Source organism: Vanessa tameamea, chromosome 15 (genome assembly GCF_037043105.1).
Source record: "Vanessa tameamea isolate UH-Manoa-2023 chromosome 15, ilVanTame1 primary haplotype, whole genome shotgun sequence".
In the NCBI taxonomy this organism is placed as follows: domain Eukaryota; kingdom Metazoa; phylum Arthropoda; class Insecta; order Lepidoptera; family Nymphalidae; genus Vanessa; species Vanessa tameamea.
The window spans coordinates 12,025,206-12,041,261 of NC_087323.1; the positions used below are offsets into that span (position 1 = coordinate 12,025,206).

At 34.1% G+C, this 16,056-nt stretch overlaps 1 protein-coding gene across 1 annotated transcript; it reads right to left on the reverse strand.

The window, feature by feature from the left end:
• Positions 1-4,327: 4,327 nt before the first annotated feature.
• On the reverse strand, positions 4,328-15,472 carry LOC113394722 (xanthine dehydrogenase-like). Its single transcript, XM_064217143.1, has 17 exons — positions 15,430-15,472; positions 12,054-12,211; positions 11,019-11,179; positions 10,566-10,942; positions 10,273-10,493; positions 9,617-9,719; positions 9,198-9,325; positions 8,823-9,113; positions 8,444-8,605; positions 8,215-8,343; positions 7,639-8,123; positions 6,965-7,148; positions 6,505-6,700; positions 6,078-6,346; positions 5,277-5,469; positions 4,920-5,033; positions 4,328-4,443 (listed from the first exon to the last, which is right to left on the reverse strand). The coding sequence occupies exons 1-17, from the start codon at positions 15,470-15,472 to the stop codon at positions 4,373-4,375; spliced, it is 3,285 nt and encodes a 1,094-aa protein (XP_064073213.1). The 3' UTR covers positions 4,328-4,372.
• Positions 15,473-16,056: the final 584 nt, after the last annotated feature.

Consider the following 16,056-nt stretch of genomic DNA (forward strand, 5'->3'; position numbering starts at 1 on the left):
CTTATTCGACAGAAATGATTACTTGAATAATTTGAGAAATACTGCAAATAGCGGAATACATAATAGCAGACAATATTATCAGCAAAAACATTTCGACGAAGCTGAGCCCGACAGCACTGAACAACCGAATAGTTTTCAGTTAAAAAATCAAAATCCAAATTTAGATAACAATGATATAAATTATATCAATAGCAAAAGATGGAGAAGGATAAATTAAATTTCGAAAAATAAAATTAATTGATTAAATTATTGTCTGAATAATTTGGATACTTTATAAGTAATATTTTTTATTGTTACTAGGTGTACATTATTTTATAGAAGTTACTATTTATTTTACTATTAAAGATAAATTAAATTTATTTACTAAAGGGCTTTTTATTTATAAATGTTTTCAGCTCTTAATGAAATATATTTCATTCCATCCCGATATGAAAATCTGTTGTCAACATCATTAGTGTGTGTTTCCATAATGATCATTTGAAAATAGATAAATTCACACGCTCTTCAATAGTCTAATCTCAAGTGACAAAATACAGCTACTTAGATAATAAAATTATATACTAAAACCTTCTCCGAAACGTGCTGCTATATAAAGGTTTAGATTTTAATAGTTTTTTCAGTACTAGTATATAATTAGTCATTATAAACAATCAGCTTCACATTGTCAATCTTTACCTATTGCACTGGTTTTGTGTAGTGCAAAATGTGACTTAACTCCGCCTATCTGTTCGTATGAAATTTTAAATATAGTTTTTTGGATAACCTTTATTTTAATATTTTCAGTTGGCAGATTTTACAAGAATTGTTTTTTAATAGATACCCACACACTAACTAATAAGTATGCCCTTCTTCAGGGTTAATAAATATAGTATACTATTTAAATAAACGTCTCAAAAATCTAATCTGGAAATAAACGTATATTTAATCAAAATAAATTCATACATCCTTAATTTTTCGGGTGTCTAATTTAAAGTAGATATTTTAAAAATTAACTGTAGCTTAAACCTATTTCAATTTCTTAATATAGACGTGGACTGAGGGTAGCAAAAATGACACTCTTGATTTTCATACAATTTAATGAACATGCGGTATCTGACTTAGTCCCAAATCTGTGGCCACAAGTAACCTTACATCTTAGATCCCATTGTTAGCGTTGTAAGCAATAATTTTTACATATGCAATTCTTCTTGCAATGTTAATTTCGATAGCCGGAGGTGACTATTACGAATAGTTGATTCATTAGTCTATTCGACTTCCGAAGATAAAAAAGAATATCTATTTTAATATATGACGAGATGTTTTTTCTAATCGAAAACCACTAAACTAATATCCATAAAACTTACACCAATAAATGCAGCCCGTTGCTGAGAAGGTTTTATAAAATAACTAGCGATCTGACCCGGCTTCGAATGGATGCAATGCTAATACTAAATGTACTACATAATGTCTTACAACGTTCACAATTTTTCAGTTATTAGACGATGCAAACCGCTATGTGCCTGCGTTTTAAATCTGTAATATCTTTGAAAATATTCATTTAAATAACATGCTGTACAGGGCCATATTAATCTATATTAAATTCACAATGTATTTAAGGTACTTAATTGGATAAGGGTTAAAGCTGTTTTTCTTAAAATCGTTTCGCAAATAAGCCATTATTTCTCGTAAAAAGTAAAGTGTAAAAAATGGTTATTGTGGGCTATCCCTAAGAGACTACTATACAATCGCGGACATTTTTGAAGACTATTTTGAGGTGTACAATACTGTAGTACATTATTTTGATCTATCTCGTAGGGTACAGCCAGCGTTTGCAATGTAAGCGTAAAAAGATGGGTTTATTTACGACATCACTTTAGAAACCTCTAAAATTATCAGTGTTTCTCTCCTGTATTGTGCATGAAACATATAAACTTTCCTCTTTAATCAATCTATCTATTAAAAAAAACACGTCAAAATTCGTTGTTTAATTTTAAAGATTTAACAGGGGTAAGCGACTTTGTTTTATAGATAGTAATGATACATAGCAGACACTATATTTTCCTTGTAAATAATAAATTGGAGAAGAATAATACAGACCCACGTTTCGTTTCCTTTCCTTTTATCGACAATACTGAATTATTTTCACATAATATACGTCAATGGAATATAAAATGTTAAATACCAAAATCTATGCCAATATTATAAATGCAAAATGAATTACGTCTGTTATCTTTTCACGCTTAAAACGCTGAACCAATTAAGATGAAATTTGGTATGGAGATAGTTTGACTTTTGGAGAAGGACATAGGCAATTCAATTCACACCTCGAGGGGTTAAAATGGGGTAACGGTTTGTGTTCTATAGGTAAAGTTTTATAAATTTCGGGTGGGTAAAGTCGCAGTTTCAAGTGTTATTAAATAAATTTAAAAAATAAATGTAGCTCCTTTAGTAAATATGGTATGATAGAGATGAAAAATTACAGCAATTTCGCGTGCTAGACTCAGTCTCCGCCCTGACAGATTCTTTAATTTTTCTTTTCCTCAAATGTTCGAAAAATATCAGGTTAAATGAAATAAAATTCTTCCGAGGTAAACGGATATTATATAAATTTATTATTTAACAAATTAATGAACATAACACTGTTTTAATTATTTCAACGTTTTGGTAGGATATCTTCATAGCAATTAATTTTTCAATTTGTTATAAAATCGATTATTAAATGAGAAATGTTTACAAAGAATAATACGTTTTGATTAAAACATCACAAGTAACTTCACTGAAATTCCGAAGTATCAAAATGGGCATAATATAACACAGTATATTTTTTTATGTGTATTTGAGTAACTTTTTTCATTTGTGAGACGTCTTATACAAGTTGGTTGATGTAATCAAGGCAAGCTTCTTTGCTTCAAGAAAATACTTTTTGCCGAAAGTATCCATATTATGAAAATATTTACCTTAGCTGTTCATCTTAGGAATGTAAAGTTTTTATTGATAAAAATAAAATTTGACTGATGGAGATAACTTTGTTATTTTTTACTACTTTATTCTTAAACAAAATTGTTAATAAGCTTTGCCATTCTTCTACACGTAAGTTACAAGCTTATAGCGTGGATAGTTCATGGCAGCACGCTTGGCACGGTGTCAGTAAGCCTTTCTTTATAGTTAATGCTTGCAGGTTTCTAGTTCCCGTAAAGAGGTAAAGATGTTAAATTTCTTGCACGTGAAAATGAGGTATGTTCCTATTCGGTACGTGAGCGTCTAATTTTCGCATTAGATGCAGGATCATCTTTGTATCAGGATGTATTTTTCAGGGACAGGAATGTAAAATTGTAAAAAATAAATTTTTAACAACATTTTTCACTTGGTTTCCCGCAATCCTATTGGCGTCTCGCAAGTCCTGCCACCATCAGATATTCCACCGCCGAGCAGTAATACTTCATATCGTTTGATTCGGTTTGAAGGATGAGTGAGCCACTATAACTCCAGGCACAAAGGATGAAACCAATTTCCAAGGTTGGTGGCGCATTGATTAAATAAGAAGTAGTTAAAACTTCATACTGCGCCAATGTCTTTATGGTGTCCATTTAACAACAAGTGGCTCATTTCCCCGTCCGCCAACCGGTGCCAAAAAAAGGTACCGGTATCACCCAGGATTTAAAGCCAGGACCTCGGAAACTGCAGCCATGGTATAAGAGAACTTCTACTGAAGAGGCAGCTAAGTAAAAGGTGGTCAACGTAAAATGTGTTTAATGTTACACTAAAACAATATCTACTATATGGTACAGTTTGTCTAATAAACCATCGAAAAAAGTTTACAAATGTACGATTACGTTGGTAGTCGGCATACCGTGCTAGTGACGGCTGTCGTATTTCTCACGTATCCTACTTATTTCTTAAGCTACACGTGATTAAGATTGTCAAAGGCTAAGGAGAAATCAAGGAAAAGTGCTAATTCATGTTTATTGACTGACTTCCATCTTATTCTCCTCTTAAAAAAGGAATTTCTCCTATGTTCAAAAACTTTGAATGCTTTGTTGCGTGGTTTAATGTAATCTAATCTTAATTAATATTCATTATATAAGCATTAATACGTCATTTTTTTTCTCGTTTTTCGTTTACTATAAGGTCGTTTAACATCAATATCAATCAATAGATTAATATTTTGTTCAGCTTTTGATATTTGGTTTATTTCATGTTGGTGTTTAGTCTTCAAAAATGTTGTAATGTATTCAACTAAATTTATCTATCACTGTACCTTATTTAAATTTTGGAAATTAACAGAGACAAATAAAAACGAATCTCAAAGCGTTACATATATTTTTATTGTTAACTAAATATATTTTGAAGTGATTTGATAAATGACATAAATTTAAGCTGAAATTATAAAATATTAGTAAAATTTAAAGTCTTCTATCCTTGTGGCACACGAAAGGGCAATCTTATCTACCGTGTATGGACCATCTGAAAAAAAATACATTGGATACAGTAAAACATATGCTAGGAATACTATGACGGAATATAATTTGTTATGTTTGTATGTTATTCATAATTGAGTGGGTGGAACCTATCCACATGAACTTACACAAAGCCCTGCCACAAATAATGTTCATATCTATACAAGAAAAAAGGCTACTGAAACAAAACTGCAAAATCTGCCAAAAACATATAACTATTATATAATATTAATTTTGAATTACAAATTTAAAAATATATATCGCAGTAAATGCTTAATAACTTTTTAGTTTCTTTATAAAAACAGTTCATGTAACTGGCCGTATTCATTTTTTTTTTAATAAAATTAAATTCTTTGGCTTCTACGTAAGTGAAACTAGAACTCTTGGTTATTGGATTAATTTAAATGACTAATAAAATAATTAAAATAAATTCTCTAACCGTCTTTAGTAAACTTATCATATTTAACCATTTTTCCTTTTTACCTATAGGAAACCAATTTGTACTTGGTACCCCAGACTCCAAACGTGCTGCTGATACCGCTTGTCTCATCGCGATAGGTACAGCAATTCCCATGCACGTTGCCGGCTCACCAGTTCCTACGGAAAACTCAACAATAAATAATTGCATCTAAGATACATTATTATTACATCATTACTATTTTTTGGGAATATAAAAATTAATCCGTAGTCCGTTTGTCAGATTTTTTATCTTTTTGTTTTTTTGTTTTGATTTCTGTTATTCAACATTTTTGTTATCAGTCAAATTTAGTTTTCTGTATTTGACCCGGAAAGTTGTGTACTGGAGACCTCAATATAATACTGAAACAAATAAGTTTTAACCTTTAGCTCCAAAGATTAATTCTCTACTAAATGATTTTTCTCTGAAATATATTCTGAAATCTTGCGGAATATCCCTCGCTTGCGGAACCCAATAATCCCAGGTACGATTTGTTAGTAATTCTCCTGTTTGACCATCAACTACTAGATTTTCAGATGTCCAGTAACCGACTCCCATTATAAAAGCGCCTTCAATCTATAATAAAACTATAAAATTAATAACCATCAAAGTAAAAATATTTGAAAAACCATATTAATGTGAGTTATTAAATTTTTGTTCTTGCATTATATGAGTTTGTTACTAACTTGACCAATATCAATAGCAGGATTAATGCTCCTCCCAACATCTTCGATTAAATCGACCCTAATAATTTCCGACTCTCCTGTCAGAACATCTATTTCTACTTCTGCTAATGTAATTCCATATACGTTATAATTTTGTATATCAGATTCATTGACAAATGCATGAACTTGTAAATCGACATTCATTTCAAACGCTCTTTTAATTAGCTCTTCCCAAGTTGGATTATTCATTGTCTTTCTGACATGTTCTAATCTTCTCAACAGTTCTTCGCTACATCTTCGAACACCTATACCCACATTTTGTGACATCAAACTACCGCCTGATGGTAGTGTATTAGGTGATGTCATTGTAGTGTTGGGTTTTATTTGAATCTTATCAATAGGTATGTTGAGAATGTACGCACATATTTGCGTCGCTCTTGTATTAATACCTTGACCCATTTCAATTCCTCCAGTGGTTATAGATACAGTGCCGTCATCATTATAGACAGACATGTTCACATTTAAATGTGGGTATCCGAATGGAGCCCATTTTAGAAAAGAAAATCTTAATCCTCGTTTTTTCCACCTGTTATTGGAATTAAATTTCTCGACTGAAACTAATCTTTCCGCATAATCAGAATTAACCTTTATAGTTTTCAAAATTTCATTAATATCATCTCGAAAGATGGGATCTAAATTTGCAAGGCGAACTTCAATTGGGTCTTGATTTAATTCATACGAAATCTGTTCCATTATTAATTCTGCCATCGCTATTTTTTCCAAGGAACCTAAAATATTTATAACATAAGCATTGAAATGATAAACGAAATAACATTAAAATTTATTGTTACACTATGACAAATGATAAACTACATAATCACATACAATTATGACATGATAAATCATACAATTTTGACATTATTCAGAAAATTAGAGGTTAAATTACCAGGAGAACGACACCATGTGTTTGATGGTGTATCGGTTAGACCATTGAAAGCTTTGTAGTTCCACGAATCCGTTCTATAGCAGTTTGTAAATGATTCAAAAGTCATATTGAGGAAAGGTTCATTTAGAACGTAACCATTGTCGGAATATAATTCATAGTTCATATACTGGATAACACCTTTGTTATTTACGCCAATCTGTAGGAAATAGTCACTAATAGCCAATATTATATTTTTATTAATTTAACATAATTGCAATATTCTTGTACAACGTGCTATCAATGAAAAAAACACAAAATTGTTATTGTTTATCAAAAGTACGATCCGAGAAAGTTTAATTCTAGTATTGTAATTAACATGCGTTCGAGTACCTATGTTTATTCGTATACTTTACGTAAAAATGCAATAATTCCTGAATTGTCCCATTGTGTCATTGTACTATATATTTGAAAAAATTCTCACCTCGAAGTTTGTAGAACAAGGCAACCTCTTCCCAACAGCTCTCATGTTTGTACTTAAAGTATTTATAAATCTGCATGGTCTGTTAAGCTTATAAGCAACCAAAGCACATGCTGCAGCGACTTGGGATGCTCGACTCATTTTTAAACCAAATGAGCCACCAAGTCGACGAACATAAATATCAATTCTAAAAATAAATTCACACATTAGTTAACAGAGAAACATTAAAACAATAAAATCTTGTATCAAATTTAAATTTACAGTTCTTTAAAAGATGGGAGCATTTCCCTATTAAAGGTGTTTTTTAAAAAAAATACTCTTTATAACATTAAGCATACCTATAATAGGATACATAAATATCGTCTAAATCTATACATATAATAAAATTGGAGTGTCTGTTTGTAATATTAAAATAACCGCTTTTTACTAAATGCATATGTATGCATATCCCCATGGTACATATACCAAAATAATTTTTGGTTTTTTCAATTTTGTCTAGTTGTCTTTTTGTCTGTTTGTTCCGGCTAATCTCCGGAACAGCTGGACCGATTTTGACTGGACTTTCACTGGCAGATAGCTAATATAATAAGGAATAACTTAGGCTACAATAATAACTTTTTTGTTAAATTTAATGAAATGTGATAAAAATATACAATTTAACATAATCTAAGAATAACCTCTGATGCCCGATTTCCAACATCCTTGAAATAACCTGTTGTACTGTATCAATCCATTGAGTCGTAACAAATAATTGCAATCCTTCTTCTGTTGGACGTGTTAGACATAACAATGTTTCCATTGCAAAATGATATTGACCATATACAGTATTGTCACCTTTGATTATTTTGCTAATATCATTTCCTCTCATTGTTGCATCTCTTGAGTCTAGTAACGTAACTTTGCTGGGATCATTTTTCGCAAATTTTATATCATATACTGGATTTCTTACATTACTATACGACACTTTAACCAAGGTTGTTGCTTTATTGGCAATTTTTTGAGATTTAGCAACAATAATACCAAGAGGCTGATTATAAAATTTGACTTCACCATTGCACAACAGTTCTTCATTGCATAAATAAAATTCATTCACTGGTGGTGTAAAACTATTCACACCGGGTATATCAGAAGCTGAATAGAAAGCTATAACCCCAGGCTCTTTCTGCGAAGCATAAATTAAAACACGTTCATTGCATTGATTGAAACTGTATTTAGTATTAAGAAATATATAGAATTAAAAAAAAAAAGTTTACCAACGCCTCGCTAGGATCTATTTTTTCGATTGTTCCAAGAGCAACAGTTGTTAACACAAATGCAGCATAAACTTCTCCCGAAAGCGCTTGGATATCATCTGTATATTCAGACTCACCTGCGCACTGAATCTATAGAATGGAGAATTAACTCTAAGAATCCGAATTACTACGTTAATTTATATTTAAATATTATATAAAGTATTATTTTTTTATTCATAAAATATATTACCAATGCATCCAATTTAGGTATAGCTTTACTTAACGGCCACAGTATAGGGTTAGTATCAAATACTTGTTGACCTTCCGATACCGGTCGCTTCTCGTGCAATTTCACGGTTCCTGAACGATATCGAGGGTGCAATACAGTTGACGGGCACAGAGAAATGAGACCCTGGAATCAACGACGTGTATCTTAGATTCAAGAAACATTTAATTAAAATATCTTCTTCATTTTGATTAATTTTAATATCTTTGAAAAGTCACGGTGTTATGTTTTTATGATTCAAAATTATTATGATTTGAAAAACTTAAAAAATTAATGTTACTTAAATGATTTGCAATTTTGCTGATTGAGAAGGCTAAATTAAATTAATATCCTACGAACTTACCTTGTAGAATAATCCTAAAGCAATTATCTTTCTGCTCTGAACAGGCGGATCAGGTAAATTCTCAGTGACTATTATTTCGTTCTCTAATATTTCTAATGCATCTTGTAATGTTTCATTTAGAAATAACGATTTACCAACTAAGTATCGTTCTGTTTTCCACGAACGATTAAATTTTGCGCTAAGTCCTCCATACACTATTCTACAAGATATCACTTGATTTTGATTTTCGTTTATTTTGTATAAAAATCCCGCATTGACAATGGCGTGAGCATTTTGTGCGCGAGGCATTATCTGTAGTAAAAACGTAAAACATACTAAGTATTAGACACTGAATATTATGATAGCAATAATAACAAATAATTTTGATGATTTTACCTTAAAGGTGACGATTTTATGTGATTCGTTTAGAGGTGGTAATAGAACATTCATTATTATTTTACCTTTCATGTCTTCTTTAAGAAAATTTTGTAACGTTAAAGTTTCTGATTGTCCAATGGCCGTCACTAAAATGAATACCAACTATATCAAGCTTAAAGTATTAAGTATTACATATAAAAAACATACAAAAGAAGATATTCAATGAGGTGTTAATCATTGAACTTCAGCTATCTAAGTCGTTTTTCTAATGACATAAGTATCTGCTAAGAAAATATTTTTGTTGATGTTGCTCATTGAAGAAAACAAAGTTGTGAAAAAGTTTCAAAATTTTAAATTATTTCTTAAAACTAACCATTCGATACCGATACCGATAACCATTGGTAAAATACAAAAAGTATGTTATAATCTTAACTCACTAATAGTTATCTGTGCGCCGACCGTTTCAAGAATAATAAAAATATCCGATTTAAATTCTGGATGTTGGTTCTTCAAAATCAAATTACCGGCTATCGTTGCGAGCTGAAATTGAATTCCCTTATTTTATACTTTCATTCTACTCAAATATACCACAAATATTATAATGGTTTGATTAGGAAACTTATTATTTAGCTACAGTTGGCTTAAATTTTGTATTAATTTATGATTCATAGAGTTTATTTGATGAAAAATAGAATGTTTACCAAAACTTAGTTACTTAGTTATCTTTCAATTACTTAAGTTGTCAAAATAATTTATAATATTTTAATAGATATCTGGAGTTTCTTCATCCATCAAATTAATTTGTTTGAGCTAACCCGATAGAATAAAAGATAAAAACAAAACTTAATTTTAAAATTTTAAGGTATATGCTACTTCAGAATATACTCGCAGTTTCAACATATTAATTAAAAACAATATATTACCTTTTTTTTTTTTAATTCGATTTTCAAAATATTTGTTTTAAAAAAAAAGAAGGTAGACAGGCAAATGCCTAGTTAGCATTAAGCTTTATATCATGTAACTATTTCTGGTCAATAAAAATCAAATAAATATGGAACATCAGAAAGCAGCAGTTAAATGAAAATAAACTTACATTTCTTACAGCTAAGTGAGCGACTAGTTGTAAATGATCATTGAGTCCAATAAGATAATTGAAGTATTCAGTCGCCGATACAGTTTTGAATATTTTCATTACATCGGTTAATGTGTTACCAGCTCCAATCACTAAATTTTGATCTACATAAAAACCTTTTAATTCTGAAATGCCTGTCACGTCTATTAGAAGATTGGGATATTCTAATATTGGGTAGACACCTAAAACCAATTTCAATTATGATTTTTGTGATTAGTCAATATTCTGGTAAGATTTAGCAATTTTTACTTCACCTTTGCCAGTATTACCAGCGACTAGCATATATGATTCTGTTCCTTTCTCATGCCAAATACCAAATACGTCTGATAGTGTGTGTACTCTGTACCAGTGTCGTTTATCACTTAACTCAATATGCAGTATTTCGTTTAGAATATCATTTTTAGAAACCATGCACCAGTCAAGTTCCGAACAATTACTCCTTGAACATACATCACCAGATTTGTCACATATTTTCAAATCTTCGATGTCGGATATTTCGTAGGAATTATGAGCATCCGAAGCGAATTTTTTGAAGGCTTGTAAAATTGGTCTATATCCAGTACATCTACAGATATTACTTCCAAACGAATTTTCTATTTCAAGCATTGTAGGTTTTTTAGTTTGCAAGAGGCTGAAATTGAATTTTTATATCATTACAAGTTATTTAAATTAACTGTTTAAGGTTATAAACATGATAACTGAGTTACCTATACATTGCCATGATCCACCCCGGCGTGCAGTAGCCACATTGGGAACCATGACAATCAGCAAGTACCTTCTGCAGTGGATGGTAACCCTTCAATCGGTTACCTATAAATTCTATTGTCTTTATATCCCATTCTTGACATGAGGTTACTGACACTAGACACTAAAAACAAATCTTAATTGTATGTTCTTTGAACATCAAAATCGGTATATTAATTGTAACTAATTCAAATCAAATCAAAATATACTTTATTCAAATAGGCTTTTACGAGCACTTTTGAATCGTCATTTAAAAAAATATTTAAAGTAAATCTAGCACCGGTTCGGAATGTAGATTCTACTGAGAAGAACTCAGTAGTAACTCTTCTTTAACATCTAAAAATACAGTAATGTTAGTTAGATACATCTATATATGTATGTTATGTCCTGCCTGGAATTGATCACGATATTGATATTTATTTATTTTATTTAAAGGCTTTATTGACCACCACAACGTAAATGGAACAAAAGGTGGGCTTAATGCCTGACGGTATTCTGTGCCAGTCAACCTTTAGGTCAAACAGAAAACCATGAAGACGGTAATTAATAATTGACAATACATAAAAAATATATACTTATATATAAAACTGTAGAAAAAATATATACACATATAATTTTTTTTTAGCATTAGCAGCCTGTAAATTTCCCACTGCTGGGCTAAGGCCTCCTCTCCCTTGAGGAGAAGGTTTGGAGCATATTCCACCACCCTGCTCCAATGCGGGTTGGTGGAATACATGTGGCAGAATTTTGTTGAAATTAGACACATGCAGGTTTCCTCACAATGTTTTCCTTCACCGCTGAGCACGAGATGAATTATAAACACAAATTAAGCACATAAAAATTCAGTGGTGCCTGCCTGGGTTTGAACCCGAAATCATCAGTTAAGATGTACGTGTTCTAACCACTGGGCCATCTCGGCTCACACACACATATAATATCTACAAAATCTACAGTAAAACATGAGTAATAACTAATAGTGCATATTCTGTCGGTCTTACTGAGTTTATTGCTTGAGGGACATCTTTGTTGTTCTTTGTAGCAGTGATCATACAAGCTCCGCAGCCACCTTCTAAGCACATATATTTTGTTCCACAAAGCTTTAGCGTTTCGCGAAGGTAGTCCAGAAGAGTTGTGTCGGAATCGACTTCGCAGCCCACTTAGAATTTCAAATTATTTATTTTTTAACTATTTAGTAAATACAATTTATTAAAATAGTAATTAAATATTAATTAGTTTTGGATCAAATTATATAAAGTGAATTCTTATGATTAGTCGCAGGATATTTCTAAGACGGAGTTTGTAGTCCTAACTAATGACTTAGGTATTAGAATTTTCCAAAAAACCGAATCCCAAGTTAAGGAGAGCATAACTGTACTATCTAAAACAAGTGTACACTTGGTAATATATGATATGACTGGGGTACACTTAAGTATACACATAGCAAAAAAAAAAAAAACAAAACCATCTAACTGTCAAAAATGTTAAGACTGAACATTGTTACTATAGTAATATCAATGCTTAAATGAAATAGTTTTTTTTCATCAAATGTTAAGTGGGAACCACAACAAGAAATTATAATTATTATTTATATCACCAATACACCACAAACTATGAAAACTAAGATATTATGTCCCTTGTAGCTATAGTTACACTGGCTCACCCTTCATACCGTAACACAACAATGCTATACTATTGTTGTTTGGCGATAAAGTATAGTGGTAGTGCCACACTGCATACTTTCGGGTTGCAGCCGAATGGGCCGACACGCCCGGGGAAGTACCACTCTCTCACTTAAAATCGGCGTAAAGTACTACGCTACTGCGTTTCGTCCGGTATGTGAGAGTCCCGGAGCCCCGAACCCCCTCCCCCCCAAAACATAATGGTTGTGAAGAATTTGGTTTTATTACTCCAGGAGGGTACCATCAGCGACTGCGGTGGAGAATCCCTCTCTGGGCATCCATGCTCAGGACGTACACCACCTGAGCAGGGATGCCCAGGCTGCCCTCCGAATTCTGGGGGGTGGCAATTTTGCGCTCGCCACTGTTCGGTGCAAGCGGAGCAGGCATCATAAGGCAACCCTTACCACCCTCACCGTGGACTTCTGCAACATAAGGGGACTCAACTCCAACTTGCACGCCGTTCACTTTCACCTTGAGACGGCGAAGCCGGCCTTGCTCTTTCTTACCAAGACCCAGATATCCTCTCCTGCTGAAACGACTTTTCTCTCTTACCCCGGGTACAAATTGGAACATTCCTTTGTATCACGAGCTGGGGTGTGCGTTTACGTCAGAGATGATATCTGCTCTCGACGCCTCGGCAGCCTTGAAGGGCAGGACCTATCGATTATCTGGCCGTTGTGGTACTTCAGGGTATGGAATTATTCTTTCCGTATTCTGCGGTCCCCATCGGTGGCAAGGCCCAGCCCTGGTTTGGTCGTTTCTGCAAAATGGCTTCACGCCGAAAATGGGAACGCTATTAAGACTGGACTGGCGCATCGACGTCTCGTGATGTAAATACCAGCGCATTCAGAAAGGAATATAACTCTGCCTCTAGGTCCTTCAAAAACGTGATTGCTAAGGCGAAGACGGAGTACATTGGCAGAATTGGCGAGAGACTGGTGCGCCTCCCTTCAGGAACACGTGCGTTCTGGTCTCTCGCCAAGGCTGTCTTAGGGAATTTCTGTCAACCTTCCTTACCATCTCAACACAAGGACGGTGAGTCATTGGCCCATACAGCGAAGGAAAAAGCTGATCTTTTAGGCTCTCTCTTCGCGGCGAACACGACTCTGGATGACCGAGAAAAGTCACCACCAACAATCCCGCGGTGTGATACCACGGAGGTTAAAGTGCAGTTCGTAAAGCACTTCTTTCCTTGGATATTCATAAGTCGAGTGGACCCGATGGTATCCCTCCAATCGTGCTACGGACTTGTGCTCCCGAGTTGGCGCCGAACTTAACGCGTCTTTTCCGGCAATCCTTTGCATTCGGCGTCGTCCCGAACTCCTGGAAGACTGCTTTGGTGCATCCGATCCCTAAAAAGGGCAACTGCTCAGACCCGTCCAATTATAGGCCTATAGGCGGAAGCAGTTGAGAGCAAGGGGGAGGCATTAGCAGCCAGTCTGGACATAGCCAAGGCCTTCGATCGCGTGTGGCACAAAGCGCTTCCTTCCTATGGGCTTCCCGGGAAATTACTCAATTGGATTACCAGTTTTTTGGCAGATCGGAGCATCAAGGTCGTTGTCGACGGTGCATGCTCCGACTTAAAATTCGTCAATGCTGGTGTTCCACAAGGCTGCGTTCTATCACCCACTCTGTCTTCTGCATATCAATGACTTCTTGCAAATCAGTAACATTCACTGCTATACAGACGACAGCACCGTAGACACCTTATACACCGGCCGTGTTAATATTTCTCGGGAAACGTCGAAGAAAACCGGAACAAACTTGTGTCTGAAATTGAGTCTTCGTTAAACAAAGTCTCGAACTGGGGTCGGCTAAACCTAGTCCATTTCAACCCCAAAAAGACGCAAGTTTGCGCGTTAACTGCTAAAAAAACACCATTTGTCGTATCTCCACGATTCGAGAACATTCCGTTAGCCGCCATAGCTAGTATCGGAATACTTGGCGTCGATGTTTCGAGCCTCGTTCAGTTCCGCGGTCAATTGGAAGGCAAAGCTAAATTGGCATCAAAAAAGCTTAGTGTGCTCAGCAAAGCAAGACAGTATTTCACGTCGGCCCATCTAAGACTATACAAGGCGCAAATTCGGCCTCACATGAATACTGCTCTTACCTCTGGGCGGGTGCTCCCCAGTACCAGCTCCTTCCATTTGACCGTATCCAACGTAGAGCGGCTCGAATTATCGACGATCAAGGCCTTTCCGATCTGCTTGATAATTTGGCTTTGCGTAGAGATGTTGGATCGCTCTGCATCTTCTACAGAATTTATCACGGGGAATGTTCCGAGGAATTGTTCGGATTAATTCCGGCTGCTGAATTTCACCTTCGGACATCTCGTCAAAATTCCAAATATCACCCGCACCACCTAGATGTCCGAAAATCCACAACAGCGCGATTTTTAAGACATTTTCTGCCTCGCACAACCACTCTGTGGAACCAGCTTTCGCCGACGGTTTTTCCGAACCGATACGACTTCGGAACCTTCAAGAAAAGAGCGTACTCTTTCCTGAACGCCCGGCAACGCACCTGCAAGCCCCCCGGTGTTGCAGATGTCCATGGGCGATGGTAGTCACTTTCCATCAGGTGAGCCTCCTGCTCGTTTTCCACCAATGACATAAAAAAAAAAAAAAAAAAAAAACGAAAAAAATGAACGAATCGAGACGGGCTAATAACGAGTAAAATAAGAAACTTTACATACCAGAACACTGTTTTCCATTTACTTTAAATTGAACTCGTTCCATGACTTCACCTCGCAGTAGCAAAACAACTCGGCACTAAATTTAAATAGTATTAAATGTATGTGTTTATATAGTAAAACCTATGCTTGTGAACGACTTTTTTTGTGCAAAATATATCATGAAATATTTTATTACATTTACCTATAACACAACCACCTACGCCTTTTTTGTCTTTATTTTTATTTGGTTCTTCAACAATTCTCAACAAACATCCTTGTCGAATACATATTGTTAGAATAATCCTAAATACTTTATTCCGGTATCAGTTACGGCTTGCAAAAATATTTTTATTTTCTACACAGCCAAATGCATCAGATAAGTCAAAGAATACGTCATTATGTGTTTTGGGATTTCTACCATACGTCTACGTTAAATGTATATATGATACAGTCCGCTCAAAGTACAAACAGACAAACAAACTTATCTCATAAGATATTTTTTGTAAATGAATAACTTAACTATAAAAAAGCAACTAGTGATAATGATAATACTCTTCAAATTTACATGCAACCGTATTTGTCTTATCATTATATTCGTATAATACTGTAAGGTTTTAGCGACTACCTGCTATGCTATTTGAAGCTCAA

Bases quoted from the DNA above. Each gene is read 5' to 3' on its own strand.
- LOC113394722 (XM_064217143.1), bottom strand. From the start codon at position 15,472: ATGGAACGAGTTCAATTTAAAGTAAATGGAAAACAGTGTTCTG. The intron at 10,943-11,018 runs GTAACTCAGTTA...ATTCAATTTCAG, and splicing joins TGGATCATGGCAATGTATAG to CCTCTTGCAAACTAAAAAAC. The intron at 9,326-9,616 runs GTGAGTTAAGAT...TATTCATTTTAG, and splicing joins CGGCGCACAGATAACTATTA to TGACGGCCATTGGACAATCA.